At 42.1% G+C, this 25,415-nt stretch overlaps 1 protein-coding gene across 1 annotated transcript in view; it reads left to right on the top strand.

Annotated features, from left to right (window-relative positions):
• The first annotated feature begins 10,549 nt into the window (after positions 1–10,549).
• The window catches only part of REL (REL proto-oncogene, NF-kB subunit), a 31,659-nt gene continuing 16,793 nt past the window's right edge, over positions 10,550–25,415 (top strand). The window contains exons 1-4 of the mRNA XM_061989283.1: positions 10,550–10,725; positions 15,878–16,020; positions 19,120–19,268; positions 23,677–23,768. Of these exons, the coding sequence (XP_061845267.1) occupies positions 10,719–10,725; positions 15,878–16,020; positions 19,120–19,268; positions 23,677–23,768 (391 nt within the window). The 5' untranslated portion in view covers positions 10,550–10,718. The remainder of the gene's footprint in view (positions 10,726–15,877; positions 16,021–19,119; positions 19,269–23,676; positions 23,769–25,415) is intronic.

Below are 25,415 nucleotides of genomic sequence, written 5' to 3'. Positions count from 1 at the left end.
TCAAACCATGTGAATTGGAGCAGCTCTATTGCTCAGTGAAATGTGTATCCCAAAGATGTGTAAGTACTACTCAGTTCTGAGCAGTGTAGGACTGGTGTTGCCATCACTTTGCTTTGCTCTCAGTGATGAAATCTGACTGTTCTATTATTGTACATTGTAGGCCCAAAGTTATCCACCTTTAGATACACTGTGTAAAAGTATTCTTGGCTTCAAAAGAAGCAAAATTCTTTTCTTTAGGAAAAGGTTTGTAGCTGCTGAGTTGGGTCAGTTGAGTTATAAATGTTATATATATGAACTGGTGTATTGTTATATCATTCTGAATGACAGAATTTACATCAAGGTACTGCCTTTGCCCTTACAATACAATTTCCTTATAAATGAATGTTTGCAGGACTGTGTATTCTTATCAGTCAGACAAAATTCCAGTCAACCCAAGTGGAAACTTTGTCCCTAAGAGAGGTATGTGGTTGTGTTCTTGGCCCTTCACTGTACTGTATTGCTATGACTGTACTGTTGCATAGCCCTGAATGTAGTAAACGTACCCCTGCAATCAAAGCCTGTTCAGTGCAGTGGACAAGCACAGGGAGCATTCTTCCAGGGCCTAGGCATGTGTTCTTGCTTAATGAGTTGCTTAAGGCCCCTTCAGTAAAGGTGGAAGGAACCCTCAATTGAAGACAGATGACTTATCTCTTTCCTCCAGCTTTGAAGAGTCGCACTCTTAAAGATTTCCTGCACAGAGCTGTTGGTCAGTCTCTGCTGCTGGAGAGTGTTATGAGCAAACACAGAGGCACTCTTGCAAAGGGAGCTACAGTGAATTCTGGTTTCTCTCCATCTTCCTGAGCCAGAACAGGAATTTCTGAAGCTCCAAACTTCTACTCCTGAAGCACTGCTATGTGCACTGCCTTAGAAAGCTCTGTTGGAAGATGACCAGTATCTTCTGCAAAAGTTGAAGGAATTGTGTTAGAGGCTTATGAAGGGGAGGATATTACAAAAGAACTGCACAGAATTGGTGAAGAACAGCGTGGGCATGGTCGCTATTAAGGGGGAAAAAAACACTTCAGTTTGTTAAGCAGTAGCTACTTTGCTGTTGGTTGTTTTAATAAGCCATAACCAGCTTGGTTTTTATCACTTTAGGAGATTTTTGACATCCCTGGCACGTCTGAGTCCTTCTTTCCTGGCTGGAGCTTTCTGCTTCGTCAGTTCTGGTGAATCAACTGTCTGTGCATAGCTAAGATGCCAAACACTCTGTTAAAGGGAACAAAAATAACACTACATTTACTTACTCCAAGTTTTTGTTAATTTAAATTAATGACAGGGATGTTTATGAGGCAGGGTTCTTGACCACACAAATGTAGGTTGTTCATAATGCCTGTAGTCTGGGAGAAACTTTAATTGCTATGCTAAATATAATTTATTCTGTGGTTCCATTTGGCTATATATTTCATTTTATTTTTCCATTCTTCTTCTAGGGGCACTAGTAAACCTTCTTCCAAGCAAGGATAGTAATGATGAGGCAGTAATTGCCTGAGTAAATTATCCAAATGGCCTTTTTTTTTTCCACTTCCTACATTTCTGGTGTCCTCTGGCATCTGAACAGAAGTATGTTGTGGAAATGAAAAGTTCTGTCTAGGTTACAATTAAAAACATGTTGGGTCACATGGTTCCTACTCTACCAGTTGTGACAGTGATGTTTTGCAAAATAAGGTTTTAACTGTGGTGCAAGTGTGGAGTCCTGAACTGACCGAGTCTGTAGCAACTGGGTCACCTGTCATGAAGTTTTCTGTGACTGTAGGTCCTGGGAATGTTTGCAAAAGGAATAATTGCATAGCTATAGCAGTGTTTATGTTGACATTTAAGCTTGAAGCTGCTTATTCAGGAAGCAGAAACAATACCATGTGTAACTGAGACATGTGAAAGGAGTATAAGTTCTAGTTTTCAAAATCCAGTCACAACAATGAAATGGATTTTTGAAGAAACATTGTATTTATTTCAAGTTAACTTCTTAATGGCCTTTTTTTGTGATCCGAGCATATGAGGGAATGCATACAAGAGATATTTCTTGTCAAGAGACTGTGTAGCAGTACGTAGGTAGCGTCACATATAGTTTCCCATACATCTAAGAGATGAGATTGACCATGAGGTGGCCACGCAGCCAAGGAGCTGTAGTCTTCCACAGCCCTGTTCTGCTGTGGAGGCAGGATGATAAATCCCTACCAAATGGCCCCAAACTCCTAGCAGCCTAAAAACAGAGCAAGAAAACAGATGAAGATGACGAAATAGGATAGCACCAGCAATTTACAAGGCAGCATCTGTCAGCAAGCTGATCACTTTCTATCAAGAAAGCTGAAATCAAAGCTTTTCTTGCAAGGCCTTCCTCCCAGGACCTATAGTCTTACTTGGTATCCTATAGAGGTTTTGATGACTTGGAGCAGTAAAAGTATCTGGAGGTGAATTGGGTCTCAATGCCAGCTTCTGAATTACACCACTCTTTCTTCACACTGTTTATAGGTGACTATGGACCATAATAAATGCTATGAAGTGTAGCAGTTAGTTGTACTTCAGGCAAGTCTCTCTGCAATTATAGTGTTTGAGTCTACTGGAATCAGCCAGCTACGGAATCCACTTCTTACTGGACATTGGACATGGACAGCATCCATGCCATTTGGAATAGGTTTGGTAGCTCACTTACTGACCTGTGTCTAAGTATCTCAAAAGCTTTGAAGCGGTATTACTTCCAGAATGGTTTACATATCACTTTTTGCACTTACAGGGTGAGAGAAGGTGGGAACAAACTACAACAGCTGTGTTAATTGTTAAAAGGTAACCAACTTCTTTAAGTAGACCTATAGATTTAACTTTTTTGTCCTTTTTCTTCTTTAAAGCAAATGATTATGTAGATTCACAGAAATACTTTACAAATTCAAGTGGGAACTTTGATCTCAGTTGGTTTTGTTACCTCTATAAATAGTGATCTGCATATCTTTTTAACAGAAGCTCCTGGAAAAGGCAATGTCAGATATCTTTGGTTACTTTCCTTGGAGATGAAGCTTATAATACTCTCAACTTTATGCTTGAAAATCTTTACCCTTTTGTGTTAGAACCGGCATGAAACCCCACAAGTATGATGAAACCTCACGAGTATGATGAAGTTAGCAGCAGATGTAGTGAGGTTTACTGGGAAGGTAGCAGTTTACGTACAGTGTCAGGAAATCATTTTGGTGACCACGAGGGGGCATTTCATTAAGACACCACAAACCCAACTGTGTTACTCATTGTCATCATCACTGAGGCGTGGCATCAAAGCTGTTAAAGGACAGGTTGTGGTGATGGCCAGGAGTAAAGGCCAATAGAAAGTAAACAGGCACTTGATTCCAAATTTCCTTTCCCCCTGCCCTTAGTGTTTCAACTCTTGATATTGGAGCCTGTAACACTTACCTTTTAATGGATGGGGCTGCTGCAGTGGAAAACGCTGGCTAGCAATGGCCCATCTCAGTCTTTGTGAAATGGGTGTTTCAACAGGTTGATCTTTAGCCCTGATGACTTGGCTTGCACTCCACAGCCTCATAGGAGAGTTATCAGAAAGTGAGCTACCACATTGGTGGCTTTATTGTATTGAATTTGTATTTTCTACATCTGTGTGTTAAAAAGCTTTTCCATTAAGTATTTAGCTTTTCTTTACATTCAACTTCTTACATGGCATTGCCCTTCTAACCACCTCTGGGCCTTGTTCTAATTAACTTTTCTTACCATTGGCTCATCTCTATCACTTCTTTCTTGGGTTAGGCATTCTCCTTCCTCTGGTTTACTTACTAGAAGCAGCTTGTGGTGGCAATTCTCCCTTCATGTCTGCTTTGTTTCCTTTCGACAGACAATGTGTCTAGATTTGCTTTTTCCACGACACAGGGCAAAGAAACTGTTCAATTCCTTTCCGTGTGTATTGTGCAACAGATGTCTTGAATTCTTCTTTCTTCCTGGCTTATTGTTCCCTTTAATTCTAAGTTGGAAGATTATGTGTTACCTTTACATGCTTGGAGAAAAGTACTTTATGTGTCTGTAAATATTCTGAGTCTTGCAGTGATTGAGACATTTAGTGTATCTTGGGCACAAGATTTGAGACTGAAAACCTACAGCCTGTTGTTTGGGTTTTATCTGTATTCAGTAATATTAAGGTTACAGGTAGAATTGCTGTGCAGATGGATATTTGTCAAATGTATTGTTGTTTGAGCGGTTAACCACTACACTGATTTATAAAAAGGATGTCAAGCTTTCCTCAAATGTCCTAAAAGCAAAACTTGACAAGTCATTCAGCAACTGCCAAATGAATAAGACCATGAAATTGCAAACCCCATCACTGTTCTGTATGAGAAAGCAAGGGGTTCCAACCTTGTAATTAAGAAAGCTCAGATTAATAATTGCAACCTTAGTAGAATGTTGGCCTTTTAGTAAACGTAAATGATTTTCTTGCAGCATACTAGTAAATGGGATGTATCATGCTCACACCAAGTCCCGAGGGACACTGTGGAGACCAACTGTTCAAGTGGGCGAAGCAGCGGTGATGATTGTGGCTCACCCGCAGCTACTGACGGTAAGACTTTGCAGGCTGAGCTGGCACTGTGAGCCACAGCCCCAGGCCATCTGTAAAAAAAGGGCTAAATGCAGGTCCAGATAAGATGAGTAGCTGGCCAGTTCACAAATTGTAGGTGTAGGAAGACTTTATGCATAAACCGGTCCCACAAAGTGCTGTGTGCTACTGTTCACTCTGAGGAGTGGTGTCACTTTCTGTGATTCCGGGCTGTAATCTTGTAACTGTGTAAGTCAGAACTACATGAGTCATTAGTCTAGAGATTTAAGCACAAGGTGTAAGACTTGAAATGAAAAGTAGATATATCTGGGGGGGGCTGTACTGAAACAATGTGTGTTTTTATTTCTTATTGGCTGTAAATATGTTTTTCTGAGGCTTTTGAAGTTCAAGGTGATGTTAAGTAGCCTCAACTCCTTGTGAGTCCTGAAGAGAAAAGGAAGGAAGTCCTGTAGTAAAAACCTGGATGACTGAGTGTTATCTTCTGTAGGTGGATCCAGTGCATAGTGGCTGGCTATTATGTGCTAGGGTTTGGGGGAGCAGAAGTACTATGCATGTACATAGTCTCTTTCTTTTCAGTATGTAGCTGTCATGTTACAGCTAAGGTACTCTAGTAGCTTGCTGTTACCAAAGGGATGATTCCTTCTCCCTTTCTTTGGTTTTTTTTTGTGGCTGCAGCTGGAGCAATTCTATTGCTTTCCTTCGTACCAGCAATAGTGGTCTGGCTTGTGGAGGTAACGCACTTGAAAAGAGTCAATCTGGGGCGGGGGGGGCGGGGGGAAATGGTGGTTTTCTACTAGTTTAGCTCCTTATGCTCAACCTGAGCTCATCTCTTCCTTAAGTCCTCTCCCTACAGTACAACTGCAGCAGGTGTATCTTGACCGTGACATAGGGAAGAAGTTTACAGTTTGTCCATTTCAGAGATCACTAGACTAGCTTCACTGTAGTAAGAGACTTTTATGTAGAACAACAGAAAAAGAAAACACTCTTCTGTTTTGGGGTTTGGTTTTTTTTGCCTGTCAACTAAAGTGAAAGATTTTTCTCTATTAAAATAGTGCAGCAACTCCTAAATGTGTGGCATGTGTTCAGAGCACTGGAATGAGGAGAAAGGAGTAGGAAACACTTGAGAGGGCTGGGGGAAAAGGTGCTGTGAAAACTAACATTCAGAAGGGAGGAATTGGATTAGAAATTTCAGAGAGGTTTATCAACTCTCAAGGTAAAAATTACAGTGTTATGCTACATTTTCATGAAGCTGACACCTCTACCCAAATCTATCTTCCAGAAGCTTATACTGGCCTTTGTGTCACCACATAGTTTACTGTAGGCACAGTCATTTCTGTGATTGTACATGGAACTGGCTCAGGAAACACTGAACCAGCAGAAAACAGTCTTTTTGTTTCCCCCGGGTTACTTTTAAACAAGCTTGTATGGCCAAAGTAGTGCTTGCAACAGCATAAGAGCTCACCTGAGAGTTGCCTGGAGGTAAGGAGAGAAAGAGGGAAGAGGCTGCCTCTTCTGACAGTAGCACAGAGTGAGGTGTTCACAGAGCTATCATATTGATGTGCTTGGCACTTTATAATGAGCGGTTGTCTGCTGAAGAAGTTGCATCATGAGTGGATAAGATACAAATATGGGAGCAAGGAAGTATCTTCTCTGATTTCTGTTGGGGAAATTGAAGCTCAGAGTGAAACAACTTGCTGAAGAGAGCGGAAAGACTCATTTGCCAAGAGCCAAATTCCAGTCTCCTGAATCATAGCCTTATGCCTTATCCACTAGACCAACCTTTCTTTGTAGCATTTCCTTTCTCTCCACCCTGTTTTGAGAGGAGGCACAGTAGCTTTGTTCTATGTCAAGCTCAAAGCATGATACAGGAGTGCTTCCAGCAGCTTAGCTTGAACAACCTTTGAGTTTATCATTAATCTGGAAGCCACGGCTTTTCTTGGAAGGGCTTCTGCATTAGAACCTTCCTCAGGATCAATAACTGCAAAAGCTTTAACCATTGAAAGGCCTGCGAGTGTTTAAATAAGACATGTTTGAGATGAAAAAACATACTTCAAACAACAGAAGATTTCTTAGGGCATGGAGGATTGGAAATTACTAGTCAGGGGAGTATGTGAGGCTTGAGATACAGTGGATAAGAGAGCAGGACTTTATTCCATAAGGAGAGAAGTGAATGAGTTTATTACTATTATTCCTAGTACGATATACCTTATTAGGAGAGCCATATTCTGAAAGTACCTTGGTGCCTGCTTGCTTAACCAGGCCAGTGACAAGTGGCTTATCTTTTGATCAAAGGCAGATAGCTGGGAACAGGAAATTAAGAGTGAACAGTTTGCCAATGCTGTTCTTTTATCACAGTAGGCTTTAGCAGACCTCATTGGGCAATGCCTGTGCTGAGCACCACGAAGAGCCATCATCCTGGGCTTGACAAATACCGTGTCCAACATTTAGTCTGTTGTTGCAAGAAATTTTGGTTGTGGCTTTTATTTCCCCAACTCCTTTCTTGCTTGCCCCATGACATTCCCTGCCAGAGAGAAGCTTAAATCCTTGCAGTGACCTAGGTGTTAACTGTGCTAGTGCAGCGGTCAGTGGAGAGCATGAGAGAGGACTTATCTTCAGACTTGAAAAGTGGAGAGAAATGAGATCTTAAAATGTTTACTTAACTGGAAGACAGGAAGTGAAGCACTGGATCAAACTGGTCTAGGATTCTGGTATCTTGTCTCTGGCAATAGCCCAAGTCAGCTGACAAAAATAATAGTGATGCACCTGGGTTTGGTTATGCAATGGTAAGGCAGGGGAATTCCATCCTGGTTTTTGCAAAAAAGATCTGCCCAGTCCCAAAGTTATGACACATTGTTACACTTCATGTCAGTTGCTGACCAGGCTTCTCTAATTGTCAGTGCTCTACTACAATTATCTAGTCCACGCCACTTTCATGGGATAATCCCAGTCCAAAAGTGCCTGTCCCAGGAGAAGAAAGTGACAGTCCAAGGTAGTCAAAGAAATACCATCTGCACTCTTATGTGACTTTGAGCAAAGCCTCTTTAATTTGCTCAGGTTTTTGCTTTTTAATTGGGAAAACTTAGTTTCTGTAGAACCTTTCACTGGTTTAGGAACATGAATCTGTTACAAAACAGCCAAGATGGGCTTAGACTTAAAGATCATTTTGGCCCACTCATCAGCTTTTCTCTGAGCATCTGCTTATGGCTACTGCTGAGAGGAGAAAAACTGTCAAGGAAATGTCTCTACCAGCACTATCCTTCCTCCCATAACTTTATTCAAGGAATTCCTGAGACGATCTAGTAGTCTCTATTTGTAAGATGGGGAGTGTATGCATCCGACACTGTGAAACACTTCATATGGTTTGTTTCCTCTAATTTTCTTGTTTTCAAGGAAAGGGATAGAGATTAAGTTCCTGGGATGCAATAGGAAGTGCAACCTACTCATCTTTTTCTTTAAAATAGTATCAAGGAGCAGTGTATGAGAGGTGTATATGTGAGATACTGCATCAGTTTCTAACATGCAGCCTTAAGTGGGAGAAGCCTGTTCCTGCAAGCCCTGAGAGTTACAGTTCAAAAGATCTGGGGGAAAAATAGGGTATGTTTATTGATGTTTTAGTCATACTATGGTATTTGGATTGCCTGGAATATTGCCCTTAATTTCACATCGGTTTCATGAGTGAACTGCACAATAACATTTTCCTTCTGAAGTAATGAGCAGACACTTCTGTTTTGAGCCACAGTTTCCCAAGTGCCTTGGTCTGTGTCTATTAAGTAGTGTAATGGGCTAGACAAGTAGGTGGGAAGTAGGGATATTGTATTTAGGGAAGCACCTAAATTCTTTCTTTCTGAAAGGCTGCTGCTCACTATCTGGAGATTTTGCAAGCCAGACTGAAGATAAAGTGTTTAGTCACTCCATATTCCTACACTGACAGCTTGCTTTACATCCCAAACCAAAACTCACATCTATACTCTAGTTCCTGAGCAACAACTCCCCAGGGCTTTTCCAGCTCCAGCTAGAAGAGAGGAGTAGCAGCCTTTTCCCTTCTTAAAAAACGCTCTCCAGATCATTCCTGTGACCTGCAGGGATGCCCTCAAAAAGGAGTGTTTCTGCAGCCCTTCAGCCTTGTAAATGAAGGCTGTCCAAGACTGTTGTGCCCCAGCTAGGTGATGAGTTAAAAAACAAACCCAAAACAACCTGAAGGAGCTTCTAATGCTGGAAATGGATGAGCTACATGTGTTTGTATGGCAGCACTTAATGGAGAGACATCTGGGTGGTGGGTTATCCTGTTCACTGCTTGGACGCTTTTCTCTTGCATTTTCAGATGTGGAGTTAGAAGATGCCAGTGAGCTGGTATGTTAACACAGAAGGTGCTCAGAGCTCAGCATCTCACTGCTTGTGCTACTCCCCTCACCTCAGCCCCCAGCAACCACCCTAAAGAATGTTTTGTTGGAGGTCTCTTGGTCGATGTGTGCTTTAGGGTTCTGTGTGTATGTGTAGGTGAAGTTTTAAGCTTCATTTGGAACATTAGAACCACTTTCCTGCTTTGTTTTACATCATCAGTCATAAGGAATCCAAGAAACTCGTGTAGAGATGATCTAATCCTGATTTGTTATAGTTTTAGGGCATTGCTGGTTTGTACCTTTCTTGCATTGTTTTTTCTGAGAGAAATCACATTGTTCTGGTAAGAAACTAACCCACAACCATAGAATTACTTCAGCATAATATCTAAATAGAGTTGTGTAGCTGTTCTTACCTTCTAGTGCTAATGTCACAGATGTGATGTATCCTGTGTGCCCTCTAGGATTCATCTCTTCTGATTTCAGTTATAAATTTGACAGGAGTGAACCAGTCCTAATGTATGACACACTGTGCATCTTAAATAGCGATAACTTTGCTTGTGGGATGGAAAAAGATAATTTCCATTTGTAGGAAGTATTCTGGTAGCTGGGCAAAATTAAGGTTATAAAGAAGTCATGTAAAATTGAGGATGGACCACAGGGCAGGAAGGAGCATTGGACAATCTATTCTGCTTAACCTGTGTTAGTGTAGGTAACTTGCAGATGATAGAACAGTTTTCTGCTGTGGTTTGTTTCTGTGCATCCCAATAACCTTTCCTTTAAAACAAAATGATGGAAACAAAAACCCTACCAATATACACCTTTTATTTTTATTTCATTAATGTTTCTTTCTCAGAACACAAATTCATTTAACTGCATTTTCACATGGGGAAAGTGAACTGCACTGACAGAGTCGAGGTGAAAAAAAGTCTTGTTGCTCACTGAATACAGGTCCCTTGCCTGAGGGATTTAAATCTGAGGCTGTGCCGTTGTTCCCATGGTGCTCATCTCCAGCACTGAATTGGTCTGTTCTGAGGCCCATCTGTGAGATGCCTTTGAGTGCTGGAGCTGGAATGCTCTGAAGGTTAGGTAGATTTTAAGTTGACCATTGTGACTTAATCACCTTGTTGCTCATTTGGGTGAGCAACATGACCAGTCTGTCCCTAATACATAGTTTTCTGTTACTGCTGGTAGTGTGGGATTACCATGGCCCATGCAACTGTGAAAAAATGTGGATAACAAGACAGCTTGGTTTCTATATAGTTAGAGAGAGGAAAAGGGAGTTGAGTGATACAGGCATGCTCCAAAGGCAGGGGGCTTCCTGGTGCTGACAAAGTGTGCTGAAAAGGACATTTGCTTGGGGAGAGCCTGCTCTCCCTACCTCTGCTGCGCCTCTCATGCGAGGGCTCCAGGAAAGGCCGTGTAACTTTTGACTTGAGCCTATCACGACGCAAAGCCAAGGCAGCGGAGGAACTCGTCCTTGAGCGAGGGGTGTCGGGGCCGCGTTGGGGTGCCCGCTGCGCTCGGCGGCAGCCGTGGTGCTCGCGGGCGGGAGCGGGCGGGGCGCGGCGGGGGCGGGGGGCGGCACCGCGCACGTCCGCCCGCCGGGAAATTCCCCCTGAAAAGGGCGGCGTGCGGGGCGCGGCGGGGCAGCCAGCCAGCCAGGGCGGGACGGACGGAGTCGGGCCCGCCGTCCCTCCGAGACAGCGTTCCTCCGGCCGTCCCTCCGAGGCGTGCGGGGCCCGGGCGGCGAGCCCCGCGGCGGCAGTGGGTCGGAGCGGCTGCGCGGAGCTGTCAGCATGGCCGGTGAGCGGCGGGACGGGCCCGGAGCCGGCGGCGGGGGGTCGGTGTGTGGGGTGCGGTACCGGTGGGAAGGCCGGGGATGGCCGGCGTGGAGCGGTCCCGCTTCGCCCGGGGCCCCGCGGCGCTCCGGGCGGCGGAAAACAGCCCCCTCCGCCCTTCCTCTCTGCCGCTTCGGGCGCTTTCGTTATTTGAAGTGCGTCGTTACAAAAGCGGGTGCCGGTTGAGGGGAAATGGCGACCGTCGGCTGGTTCTTACTTTGTGCTGTGAGAGGTGCTTTGCTTTTCCTTTATTGACCGAAGCCCCTGGGCACCCAGGGGTAGGTGAGCAGCAGTGTGAAAAAGGGTGACAGTGCTCTTAATCGCAGTATCACCTCTGGAGATGAAATCCACGTCCGGGCAGCTTGTGAAGCAAGCTTCTGGAAAAAAATTAAGTAATATCATGGAGGTGTTCAGATGAGTTGCAACAAGATCTTATAAGATTGTTTTGGATGGATCTTACAGGTTATAAAATTGAGGTTTTAAGATGTACAAGTCTTAAATAAGCACATGGGGTCTTCTGTCTGGGTTAGAGGCATCAATAGGCCGAAGACTCTGATGCTCAGCGAGTCCTGTTCACATAGGAACTTGTCTGTGAGAAAGCAAGTGAGTAAGAAACAGAGATGACATAAATGCAAAGTAATGTAGATAAGGGATCGTGCATTGAGTAATTACAACAAAAAGCACAATTAAGTTTCTTTAGGCTAAATTAAACTAAATTTGTCATCCTTTCAGAAAGTGTCTCTGATATCTTTGGTAGGGCTTAAAAAAACCACCAAAGCTCTAAGACTTGGCAACATGAATTAGAACAGCATTTCTAGGGAAAGACACTTTCTGGCTTCGAAACTTGGGTGTGTGTTTTATAACCACTTAGCAAACTATGAACTTTCACTCCAGCTAAATGTATAGATGTGCTAACAGAGAGTAAACGACTGGCTTTGTATGGAGGCATCTTTTAAACATTCCATTGTGAAAAGGAGCTAGTATTTTTTTTTCCTTTATGTCTTAATCTATTTTCAGTGTAATTAGGAACCAGATAAGGAATTTTTCAGTAGGGGAAGTTCATTAACTTCCTGGTACTGGCTAGTTTTTGTAGTTGTTGGGTTTTTTTTCTCTTTTGGTTGCTGTTCTGTAGTGTAACATGATAGTAAAGAGGAAGTTCATGAGCAGTTTTGTCTGTGTCTTAAAATCCATACAGTTTATGGAGTCCTAGGCAGAGTACTGCTTTCTGAACTACAGATGTGTTAACCGAAACAACTTCAGGTTATTGTAGGCTCAGCTGGAATGTGCTCTAACAAATCTTCCACTATTGTCTCTTTTTACCTGTTGCAGAAGGCTGTAAGTGTGCAGATAGACTGTTCATGCTTTTCAGAAACAGTTATTGTTGTGGGAGATGTAGGGTCAGAGGTGATCTGTACAGAGCAGTGACATCAAAAGTTGAAGGGCAATGCTTTTCCCATCTGTGTCTCGGTGCTCATAAGGTTTCGGGTGATACTTTCACATCTTCCACCAAGACCCACAGCTACTTGGCTTTCACACGCAGATGTTGCTGGAGAGTCTGTTCACAGGGCGTTCCTTGTTGTGCAAGAAAATGACAAACTGTGTAGTTCCTCCGGAGCTTGCTTCCTTTCACTGAAGGAACAAGGCAGAACTTACGAGCCCTTGATCCTGCCGAAGTTTTGCTTGGTGGCAGCATGTCACACTTCCTCCCAATGGTACAGGCTGTGTTAAACTTTAAACCAGCCCAGGTTTCTCATCATGCAGAGGTCTGATGGAAGTGTTGTTTTGAGTTTTTGAGGCTGTTCTTTCCTTTTTTGTTGCTCAAAACAGATTAGCCTAAAACAGCTCTCAGCTCTTAAATGAGAATAAGCTGTTGGAACTCTGTTACTGCTGTTACCTATTTTTCCTTGTCTGTAGTTAGGATGCTTGGTCTCCTGCATTCCCTTTAAGTCATTTTACTCAGGGCACAGCAGGAATAACAACAATTTTATAACAAAAAGAACAGGAGGTAGGTTGTAATGTGTAGCATAATGTTTCTATTGCTAGCATGTGTATAGGCAATTATAATTAATTACAAATGCAGATTAAACTCTTAAGCACTTACAAAGGATTAGCAAGATTTTTGTGTTTCTTCCATTTCAAATGCTTTTCTGAGTAGTTGTGGGCAGGTAATAGGAGTAGCTGTGCATCTCTCTTCCAGAATTAGCACAAGAGTTTGTTTTTTTGACATAGCTCATATTTGACGGACACAGCAAGACCTGAAGAGGCCAGGACTTTGGCAACTGTGTGGGAACTAACAGACCTCTGTGTGTGAGAGTAGATTGTGAAATAGCTCAAGCCGTGATTTACAGAAATGGGGAATGCTGACCAGACCTCCACTTGGGTGCAATTCTCACAGATACTTTAGTGACCTTTAGTTCTCACAGACACTTTTCTGTGTTTTCTCTCTGTGCAAAACGTGATAGCATTGATAATTGTGGCCGAGGCAGTAATGTGATTCTTATATAGAGCAGGAACCAAGATAAAACCAAATGTCATGTTTAATCTCTGGAGGTTACCATGTCACTGAGCTTTACTTTCCCTCAGACACACCTGCTGTGAAACGGTGGGTTTGCATTCAAGGACATTTGTTTCAACCACAACCCCATTGAGATCAGTGAGTTTAGAGTTTTAAGATGAAGTTTTCTTCATAGCCTACTAAAGTATTAGTAGAGCATGAAGGGAAATAATTGGCTGAAGCAGGGGGAGTTCAAGACTTGAGGTGATCTATAGCAGTTTTGAACAGCGAGGCTCTAGCTAGTTTTGACAACTAGGTAACGCATGTGGGTGTACGCTGTCAGATGAGCAGCCGTGTAAGCGTGTGCATCCCCGAAGTGAGATGATTAGTAGGCACTTTGCTGCAATTTTGTCATTATAACTTCTAAAATAGATTTTTAATTTAGTATATGGATCTGTGCCTGTACTGGTGGCGTGTTGTATTACGTAGCAATGGGAAGGGGAGATTCTCTTCTCTCCTCAGACGTGTGATGGAAACAGGAGGCTGATACACAGCAGCCGTTCCTCACTGCTGACACAAGTCCTCTGTCTGTGCTGATGAGACAATAGCATCAGTGCATTTAAGTGTGGAAGTTATGTAGCTGTAGGCTGGTGTGTGTTTGGTTTTTTTGAGGACTTCAGACTTCTGCTCTTTCTTTGAAACCAACTTTACGTCACTTCTAGGCTTTTTTTGCTATCAGTGTCTATTTTCCTCTTCTCCTTTGCTGGATCTTTTTACTTTCCAGAAAAAAGGAAAACATGCAAAACTTATTTAAAGACGAGTTGGGTAGGATGTAGGAAGTGCCTAGAAAAGGGACCATCCATGTAAGTAACTGGACCCAAAGCAGTGACTTGATTGTATTTGACTGTTCATGATCTGTTCTCAGAAAACTCCTTAACCTACTTGATGAGAGGTGATCAATTCATATACTGTATTTTGATAAATTGTTAGAAAGGAATGTACAGAGTCCAAAACTGGTATTCTTAAATGTTTGGCGCCAAATACTGCCTGGAGTTGACATGCATTGTACCTTTTAAAAGGTATTTGGGTTTTGTAATGGCTTGTGTTGCTGAAGACCATTCCAGCATCAGAGATGCTTTCACAGTGCCATTCCATAGCTGGCTGTAGGTAGGGTTACAGCTGAAATGTGCATTCAGGTCAGACCAAGGTGACACCTTGGAGATAGATTTTTCCATCCCTTCTCTGCTTTTCTTTATTCATCTTTTAGGTTAGAATAGTTTTGTACTTTAGCATGAACTGCTGCAGCCCTGGAAATGTTTTGTGATCGACAAATCGCGGCATAAAGTTCAAGCTCTGTCTTGGCAGGTAAACCTAAGTCATTGGAGGTGTAACAAAAGAGCAGCTTTTATTATGGAGTTAAAGTTGGAATCCATCTCTTTGCCAAAAGTCATATGCTGTGTGGACCTCAGGCAAAAGGAAGTAAGGGATCTTTTACCACTTTCAATATATATAATAGCTATTTTGCTAATTATGTTGAGGTCCAAGCACTTTTTTCAGTGCTGTGCCACAGATGTTGTCTGTCATGTTTGTTTGTGATGCTGAACCTTGCTTGAGTAGGATGCTATTATATGAAGATGACAGAGAGCTCAGTACACATTTCCATAAGCTATGTTCTTCTGATTGTGTAGCACCATGATGATTCAACTTCTACAATATTTACTTACCTTCTTGTTATTTGTTTTTCACATGCCATCCCACTGTTGTCACTGTTTGATTGATTGGCTATCCTGTTTGATGTTCTTGGTGAGATCTATTAAATAGCTTGTTACTGTCTGGCAATAAAACATCACTTGAAAAGTGCTTACACTTGCTAAGTTAATGTCTCTCTAATTCCCCCATATAAAAGTTCTTCTGTCTCCTATATTTGTCTGTCACTCATGTTTCCTGAGAACCTCTTCTTGGCAACTGCTCAATAGCTTTTACAGAGGTTTCATGGTCTGGGGAGATACTGCAACTACAAGCTGGCTCTGAGGGAGGTGAGCAGCTCAAAATGTAGGCTTCAATACCAGCAGTCAAGTATTTTCTGAGCTCACAGTGATGGTATTGAACCCATTTTTGCATAATTTGCATAGCTTCAGCTTCACTATAATAGGAACTAAATCAATCAGTTCTCAGGAAACATCTTGGCTTTCAGAGGACCTTTAAGAGAACATAGTACTCCTGACAGTACCTGTAGTTTGAGAGAGCAGCCATTCCCAAAAGTGGATTACAACTAAAAGTGTCAACCATTATCTCAAAAGAATGAGTTGTTTTCTGTTGTATGAAGTCCTCTTTCATCAGACATAAATTCTCTAGTAGCTAAAAGAAGGCAAGTCTTAGGTGGGATGGAGGGGAGAGTATGCTTTGCTAATGACTTATGTGACATTGGTACCTGTAGGCATAATTTTAATGTTTTCTCTACATCGTAATGTGTGCATGTACATAAAGTAGATTGTCTGAGAAGGCAGACCAAGTGGGAAGATGCTAATGTCAGTCCAAGAGTCTAGATTTTCTAGTTCTTGCATCTCTTGCTGCTTTTTAAGCTCAGTTTCGTACTATCATTGAAAATGCTTTTTTTTTTAAGGTGTCTCTGAGCCCTACATTGAAATATTTGAACAACCCAGGCAAAGGGGCATGCGTTTCAGATACAAATGTGAGGGAAGATCAGCAGGCAGCATTCCAGGAGAACACAGCACTGAAAACAATAAGACCTTCCCTTCCATACAGGTAAATACTACTTTTATCCATGAATTACTATTGCCCACATTAACATTATGCTGTAAGCTATGCGTTGGACTCAGTGCAGTAAATAACATGCTTTTCATTTCATGTTCTGTTATTCTTTCGTGGGCATGCAAATATAGTTGCAAAAGAGTGGAGAGTTCTTTGCTCCTAGTCATTAAAGATTTGGTTTCAAATTTGCAAGAAGAGGAGAAGGTGTAGAGGTAGTTAACAGAGTGCTGGTAGAGAGGGAATTCATTGCAGTTACTCACTGTCTGGGAATCATTCATTATTGGCTTTTTCTGTATGCACATTTGTTCTGGTTTTAGTTATGTGGCTTGGATTTGGTTTTTACCTATTTGGACTGCTGTATGAATTTGGGAGAGCTTTGAAGGAGTTTGAGTACAGCTTTTGAAAAGACTTTGAGAAGCTGCAGCGTGCAACATGAAAGGAGGTGCTTTGTGCAAGTGAGCAAAGAAAGGGACTTGCAGCCTGTGATGCAAGGGTTAAACTCTGCAAAAGAAACTACCCTGAAGTTTGTGAAGTCAGAAGGGGATAGGAGAAAGGGCAATTATGTGGCCAGAGCACCAAAGAGAAGATGAGTTGGGTGGTTACATTACCGATAGATTGAGAAATCCAGATGAAGGGATTCAGAGTAGCCATAGCAGCTGCCATCCAAGCAAGCACAGAGATACACACAGCAGAGGTGAAATGGAAACACTTGGGCAGTAGCTTTCATATGTGGGACAAAGGAACATGTCAGAGACCCTAGACAGGTAGGGTAAAGGAGAAGAATTTCTGGTCTCTTGTTTGAAGTTGATGTTGCTAATGTTTCCTTGATCTCTCTTGGAGAAAGTCTTTCAGAATGAGATTAGAAGGGAAAGCTTAAAAATAAGTGGGAAGTTAGGAGTACTTGCCATCCTGAAGTACGTTGTAGTGCCCAGGAATAGAAGCTGGCTATCTGTGTCTGCAGTGTGTGAAAGCATGAAAAGAAAGTGGAGCCAAAGATGGAGTCTCTGGAAACACAGCAGAAAAAGAGCAGATACAGAGGATGCAAAATCTGGGAAAAAATGAGATATTTTAGGCATAAAAGGATCTTTAAGGAAAGGGAGAGTTTGAGAAAGGCAGTATTGGCAGTCATATGTTGAGCAGCAGAATAAGCCTCTACTAAATGGAGCAACTGTGGAAGCTGATGTAGCCCTGAAGCCAGAATTACTGAGGGAGGAAGCAAACTGAAGTTACCCCCTGGACTATCAGGGTGCCAGGTTTGGTTAAGGAATGCAGGAAGTTGAGGTCCTGCCAGACTTTTTTTGTTGTTGTTGTTTTTTGTCAGCACTTTACCAATTCAACAAGGAACTATGTAGGTTGCTGGCAAGAGTAAATACTTTCATAGACTTTCAGCCTAAAGCTGTATCAGGACACAATTTGAACAGGGAGTATGAGCCCTTGATTCTTAGCTTGGACTGTGTTGTACATGAAGGTCAGCCAGACCCCAAAGGGAAGATGGGATGTACTGGGTAACACTGTGATCCTGGCAAAAGTTGTTCCTTTTTCAAGGTAACTGTTGGTGGCAGAGCTGATGGTTACGATAGCAGGTGATTTCTAGGTGAATTCCTGCTTCCTTAAAGCCTGTAGGAGGCTTTGGTGCTGATTAGTTGCTAGGGGAGTACCCTCTAGGGATGGAAACATCAATGAGAATGAGAGAAGCAGGGAGAAGATTGCATTTCAGAGTGTGGTTATAATGTACAACAGTAAGGAGGAACTGGAGAATAAAAAGTGGCTACATCAGGCATGAAGTTCAAGGGACTGGGTGTGAAACGAGGGAGAGATGATCTAAGAACGTGAAGGAGTGGTGGAGGCTTTATTTTAAGGGTAAAAACTAATGGTAGATTGTATGAAGGCCAAGAGAGGAGCCAGACTGGAGAAGCTAACAGATGATAATGTAAGGTAGAAGAGCCCAAGTCAAGTAAGTGGAAGAGAAGAGCTTGCCTCTGCACAAATGTGTGCCTGAGCAAGTCTTGTCTTTGCTTTCAAGTTGTTATGCTTCGAACAATTTAGGCCAAACTGTTTTTTTTCTTTTGCTCTCACCCACACAAACCTTGGTGACTTCACTGGTAGCTGTCAGCATGAGGGAGGACTTTTAATACACCTCAGAAACATGTGGTGAATTAGGCTGATGACCTCTGTGAAGGCTGTAGTAGGAGCTTGAGAGTTCAGTGCCCCCCCCCTTCTTGAATGTAAGACAGAATGTTCATCTGAGAATGAATTAATAAGTCTTAATAGGGGATTGTGTCATGGTGTATTTGTGAAGATTCTCTTTCCCTGCTCCATGCACAGGTAATATCTTTATCCCTGAGGCTTTAGAAGTTTTTTTCCTAAGCTTTTTGGAGCTAGACCTGTCCTTTGATAAACATTTGTATACATCCACCTGTGTAGAATTTTGTCTGAGTGTTGTAGAGCTAGATATGATAATAAGACCTATTACATTGGTATTACAGCATTGCAAGCTGGTTTAGGTCTAAGCTTCTATATTATCTCTGGCTTTTTGCACAGGAATGAGTTCAAGTTGTATAAAAAGCCCTGGTAAGATGGTGAAGATCATGGTAAGATCTTCAGCCTCACCTCCTCCTCCCCCCAAAAAAACCCAACAAACACACACCATTAAGAACAGGAAGAAAAAGAAGAATCTCTGGAGCATCTTAGACTTCCTTCCCATTCTTGCAGTGGGGTAGTTCAGAGAACTGAACAGATTGCATGTCATATATTGGCACTAGCAAAGTTTTGTCATTACAAATAAGCAGCTTTGGCAAAACTAGCAGGTGAGCTCTGCTGGTTCACTCCCTGAAACAGGCGAGATATACTGTTGAAAAACAAGCTTAACTTCTCAAATATTTTACCAAAAAGTTGGAGATTTTATTGTAAAATGAAGAGACCTGACATTGAATGAATAAGACTTCTGAATGATCCTGACTTTTATGAATGAATAAAGGCATTCTCTCAGCTGTGGTGTTTCTTCCATAGAGTATTTTAGATTACAATGTGTTTCTTGTTAATGTGGGGACTTCACTAGCCCTGATACCTGAAAATATCTCATGTGTCTTGTAGATTCTGAACTATTTTGGAAAAGTCAAAATAAGAACTACTTTGGTAACAAAGAATGAACCCTACAAGCCACACCCTCACGACCTGGTTGGAAAAGACTGCAGAGATGGCTACTATGAGGCAGAGTTCGGGCCAGAACGACGAGTCCTGTCGTGAGTAATCGTATTGCTTGGGAGTTTGATGGGTTACGGAAGTGATTTGCTAATCTTCTGTTTTGAAATGCCTACTAGTGATTAAAAGAGCAATTAGTATACTGCCTCTGAAGCTTGCTAATCCCATCTCAGAGAGAGGGCAACTTTTCTTTGAAGTATTTCTTCTTTTCCAGTTCTTCACACGCTGATCTTTCATCCTGTTCTTCTTATATCACTCTTTTTTTTTTTCCCCTTTGTTCTTCCAATGTCTGTCTCCTTTTCCCTTCTCTCACTTGTGTGGTGAAGCACTAGCACAGGTTGCCCAGAGGTTGTGGCTGCCTCATTCCTGGAAGTGTCCAAGGCTAGATTGGGTGGGACTTGGAGAATCTTGGTCTAGTGGGAAGGTGTTCTTGCTCATGGCAGAGAGATTAGAACTGGATGATCTTTAAGATCTTTGCCAGTTCCACCCAAAGAATTCTATGAATCGATGACTCTTTCCTACATGTGAAAATTATGAGTAAAAGAATGGGTCACAATAACATTAAACCTAGTACTGGATGGTTATTAGGGAAGTTTGTATTTTCCATGGGAATTATGTATTTAGACTTCCTGGAAACTGACGGAGAAAGTTTGTACTGGCTGAGTGTCATGTTGTTTAGAAGGTAATGGTTGTGACATAACTAGCAGTGTGTTAGTAGCTGTCACTGTTGTTTGAGTTGGGGTTTTTTTGAGTAAAAATAGATATTCTGCTCAGGCCTGGCTCTGTAGAGCAACCATGCTGGGAGAGGATCTACTTAGAGATGCAGGAAGGGAAATTCAGGCTGTGGGTGAGATGTGTTTCTCAGCGCTATTCAGAGGGATATTAAGCACGTCTGAAATACAGTTGTATTGAATGCCATTTCCTGTAAGATTACAAAGTGTTATGCAATACAGTAAAAGCAGAGTAAACTGCAACAAATGTTGAGTGGTTATTGCTGGAGAGGGGAGTTCAGAATTGACAAGCTGTTTGTGGTTCACAGTTTGTGATTTAGTAAATTTGGAAGTAGGCTATTGCTTTGAGGTAAACATAACTGAGCTGGGAAGAAAATAAGGTAAATGTTTCAGTGTATAAATAGCTCTCACGCACTGCTTTCAGGCTGATGTGATTCTGTTGATGTTAGTGAAATTACTCCACATTTATGTGGGTTTAGTCAGTAGAACACTATTAAAGGAGAGAGCTGAAGACACAGCCTGTTTGAAGATGACGATTGCCTGATGGTGAAATAAACAATTGTAATAGTAGAGATGCTTCTGCAGCATACAGCCTAGGCTCAAGTGATGGTGAACGCGCTGCAGTGTACTCAGGTGGCACATAGCATGTTGACTCTACTGTCTTTTGCGCTTATAGATCCTAACAGTTTAACTAGATCATTGTTTTTTAGCTCTGTCCTTGATGCTGTCCTAATTGGCAAATAGTAGCAAAGGATTTACTAACTGTAATTCCTGTAAGCTTTTTTCCCCTACTGTCAAACCTCTCTAGAAAGGTAGGGCTGTCCCTTCAGGCACTTATCTTCCATCTTGATTACTGTAACCTCATCCTCATTGGCTTCCCTGAAAATAGAGTTCCCTTTCACCTAGTCTACAAGGTAGTTGCAAATATCTTAAACAGTTAAGGGACCTTGGGTCTTCTTCTGACCATCCATTCACCAGGTTCTCCTTAGTCTTCTCAAATCGAGCTTCCTCACCCAAGGCCAAAGGAAGTCTGCATTCCAGCCCATCCCCTTTCCCGGGCTCGGTTCTGTGCCTTCTGAGCCACAGCAAAGCAGCCTGATTGCTTAACACCTTTCCTGGTTATGTATTATTACAGGAAGACGGTGATGATTGTTTTTCCTCTTGGCTTTTTGTTGCACAAGTTTAAGTGTGTAAGCACCAGGCAAGCCTGGAGAGAGGCCATTAGAGGATGTAATGCCAAAAGCATTGGATGCTCTACAAATAATTAGTAGAAAATGTTGATTTCACCTCCGTTACACATGTGCATCAAATCCTGTTCTTTGATTTCATACAGTGTCTCTGTTTAATTCAAGGCACTTGTGATTGTTTGCTACGTCTGTCCATTCTCAATGTCATTACATTATAAGCCTCTCCGTTTCTTACCAAATAGTAAGTGGGCTACTTTCACTTGAATGATAAGGCAAACTCTGAGCTTCAGTTGTGCTTGACATTGGAGACTCTAATGGGGGGAGGCTTGGAACATTCTTTGAAATGTTTCCAGCATCGGTGCACTCACTTTCTTAGTTTTTTTCAACAAATCATTGGTTGCTTTGAGATGAAAGAACAGTATGATCCACAATTGGATCTGGATGTTTAAAGTAATTTTCCTTTTTGTGGCTGGTGACTCAGTCTTCACATTCTTCTCTTCGAGTCCATGTTGGAGAAAAGCCTCATACGATACTAGTGAGCAGATGTCCTCTCTTGGTAGTGGTTCCAGCTGTTTACTCTTGCTCACCATGCCAAATGGCACAAAAATCCAAGTATTTTCTTTCCTACAGAAGTCTAATAATTAATTTCAGATTTTGGGCTGGTCTGAGTAATTACTTTGCTTTCTGCTTGTTTCAAGTTCCTTGTGTAGCTCCAGTTGTACCAAGTGTTTTGTTCTGATGTGGTGTAATGATCCTTGTAGTGCCGCCTAAACTGAGCCCTCGCTGGCCAAAAACATCAAGGTGAAAGTATGAATGTTGGAGCATGTATGACTGCCTGTAGAGTCAGATTTTTACTTCCTAGTTTGCTGTCTGTCTATATGGATGATATCATAGCTTTGAAAAATGTTTTTCTTTTTTTTAATGTCTCCTCCTACTTCTCTCTCTTCTCTTCTCGTTATCTCACTTGCTTCCTGTTAGCTTGCATTGATGTGAAACCCCACAGCCTTGCTGAAGTTCTCAACAGTTTCTCCTCTGATCCGGCCCTCTGTAAATAGACACTTTCACTGTGACAGTGCATGTTTTAGAAAACATTTCTAATCTGAGAGCTACGGTGTGTTTAAAAGCTTGGTTTCTGTCCATGAGAGAGGCTTCATTCACAGGGGCTGAGAAGTGCAAAGTAATGGCTGTCAGTCCTTGCATAGCTGGGTAGAGTTTTTGTTCAAGGCTGTTTCTGCATCTGTACTTGCTTGATAACTTATGGTGGATGGTAATTTAGGGTATATATGGAACCATGGACATGAACTGTGCTCAAACAATCTGATGAATACAGTGGGTATTTTTGGGGGGAAGGAGGTAAAAAGTAAACAGCAGTGCTGTGTTCAAGCCCTAAAAAGCACTATCTGCAAGAGAAGATAGAAATAGGATTGCTCATCAAGGTCCAGGACAAATCTTGACTGTCACTAGCCACCATATGAAGCCAAAATGCTTCAGGGAATTATGAGATGCTACTGTGTTTCTTCAAGGTCACTGTATCAAGTCCTGGTTCAAAAGGAGACTTGTGCATTTCTCTCCTGAATAAAGATTGTAGAAGTGGAGCCAGATTGCAGAGGATTTGGAGACCTCTGAACAGTGTGTGTCAGGTGTGGGCAAGGAGGTTTTAAGGACATTAACGCCTCACTAGGTTAGTTTTGCTTATAACAGAGAAATGTAAAACTATGCTGGGGAGTGCTGGCAGGAACAAGGACTATCTTCAGGTGCGTTAAGGTGGTTTTTTAGGCACAGGTAAAGCCAAGAACTTTTGTGGCCTTTCAAAGGGAGGGAAATTGGTACTTGTAGAGAAAGATGCCTGCTGGCATGACCTGTCTTCTGAGCTTATTGTAACATCATGAAACACAGTTGGTGGTTGTTTTTTTTTTAACTTCCTGCTTTACATCCACTCAGCTTTGATGTCATGGTTTTTCCATGTGGGAAAGAGTCAGCTGCCTGGGACTCCCCCCACCTCCTGCATCGGGGTGACCTGCACTCTTATGCAAATCAGGAGGAGCTGCAGCCCTTCAGAGCTTTTCTATAACTACATGAGATTTAAAAACCTGTTTTGACATGTTTCAAAAAACCCTTTAAAATAGCGTTGAACACTTACAGTCCCTGACGGGAGCAGCAGAGTAAATCCTTAACTAATGCAGACCAGCACGTGTCTTGATGAAAAGATACTTGTCACTTTACTTGAGATGATTTAACTCTTTCATCACACACATTTACTGCAGAGTAGCATTTTTCAATGTAGAAAAATCTATTATTAATAAAGAATGTAAATTCTTCACAACTTGATTGTATTTTTCACTTCCATTTCTGTTCTCCTTTTAAAAAAAACCAGCATCTCTGCTTTTGAAGTCTTTTACATGCTCCTCAAAATAAGCTGCTTTTCATGTCTTGCGCTGATGTTATCACAGTAGTCAACATGAAATCATTTCTTTTAATAGTCAAATGCTGAAGCTTTTCTTAATTGCTGAAATCGTGCCACGTGTCTTCAGTTTTCAGAACTTGGGCATTCAGTGTGTGAAGAAGAAAGACTTGAAAGAATCAATTTCTTTACGAATCTCAAAGAAGATTAACCCTTTCAATGGTGAGTAGAACCAAACTGGTTCATCTTTTTGTTTGTCCCACCTCTGCTTTTGTGATAGAGCTATATTTAAAAAGAGAAAAACAGTCCTTTTGAGAAACACTCTTGCCCTTCTGTGTCCCTCCTCGTCTTTCTTCCCTGTCATCACATGATGAATCTCTTTGGATAGTTGCCCCTTTTATTATCTCTATCCTTGGCAACGATGTGAGTTGCTGCTTGAAAAGAAGCGATGGGATAGTGGGATAGCAGCAGAGAAGAGACTTCTGCAAGTACTTCAGGAATCAGATTGCCCAATTTTGGCAGCTATGAGAATGAAAGACTGAGTTGGCCTAACTCTGTGACAACTTAATATAAATCCAGCTTGCAACTGTCCCACTCATCCTCTTCTTGTGACACTGGTGTTTGTGACCCCTCAGACAGGTGGTTCAGTGAGCTGATGGACTACTTGAAGCTGCTTGATTTTTACAGTGTGGTAACTGATACAGGCACTTGGTCAAGTCTGAGGCAAGTTGTGCTGCTACAGAACCCCATTGTAAGGGCCTGCCCACAGGCTGTAGCATTACATGGCAACTGATCTGTGGGCTGCTCTCAGTCATCCTGCTCTTCCCTCCATCCTGGCTCACACACTCCTACTACTTTCTTCACACCAGTTACAGAGGCTGTGGGGCTACACTGTGAATGGACTCAGCAGGTTGCTCCAATGGAAAACCAACCTGCAAAAGGAAAAAAAGAGTGGGTTCCCCTCAGATCAACTTGCTAAACCAATTCATCTCTCAGCCATATGGCTGTGAAGTTCAATGCACAGAGAGAGGGTGGGGATCACACAGCAGATTGTAGGGCCATCTGCAGCAGGGCCAACGCTTCCAGCATGCAGGCACAACTGGGGAGGGTTAGATAAAAAGCATAAGTACCCCTAAACTATTGTCTAAGCATTATGAGTGCAGTCATGTATGTGCTTAAGCGTGGCAAGAGCTTGGAGACTTTTCCAATTACTGCTTGACTAGTTTTCTGTGGGTATTAGAAAAGGAAGTCTTGCTACATTCAGGTGAGACCTTTCTTGGACAGTCAGGAGCTGGATTTCTGGCTAGCTTCAAAGTATATGTCCCTGAATGGAGACAAAGAGGCATATGCGACTTAGTACAGAATGAGAAATGGTTTTGTTATCTGTCATAATTTAAGAACAGCTGTTTGGAGTCAGGCTGATGGTTCTATTGGTCCAGCTAAAAATTGTCTTGGTTCTGATAATGTGTTTGCACAATAGTATGTTTTACACTAGTTTAGTCCATAATTACAATTTAAACAGTTCCTTTTAATTGTGTTACCTTGAGTCAGACAGCTCTACCTTGCTTTCAGACAAAAAAGGAGAACTCTTCTTGGCTTTCTATTACTCTAGAAAATTAGTTGACATTCTCTCTTGGTCTTGTACAGTAAGAGTGTGATGAACTCCCTTTTTGCACATGTATTTCACCAAAGAAACCACATAGTTAGCTCTGTTCCTGGCACTGCTGAATGTAATACTGAAGACACGTTTAACTAAAATAATCTGACAGTGGATTTTTACAGGGGTTGGCACATAATTCCAAACTCTCTAGTCATTTTTTGGTGATGACAGCAGGTTGCACACAGAAGCATGAGGGAAGATCCTGGGCT

Source organism: Colius striatus, chromosome 2, assembly GCF_028858725.1.
Source record: "Colius striatus isolate bColStr4 chromosome 2, bColStr4.1.hap1, whole genome shotgun sequence".
Lineage (NCBI taxonomy): Eukaryota > Metazoa > Chordata > Aves > Coliiformes > Coliidae > Colius > Colius striatus.
This window is presented reverse-complemented; position numbering and strand designations above follow the sequence as displayed.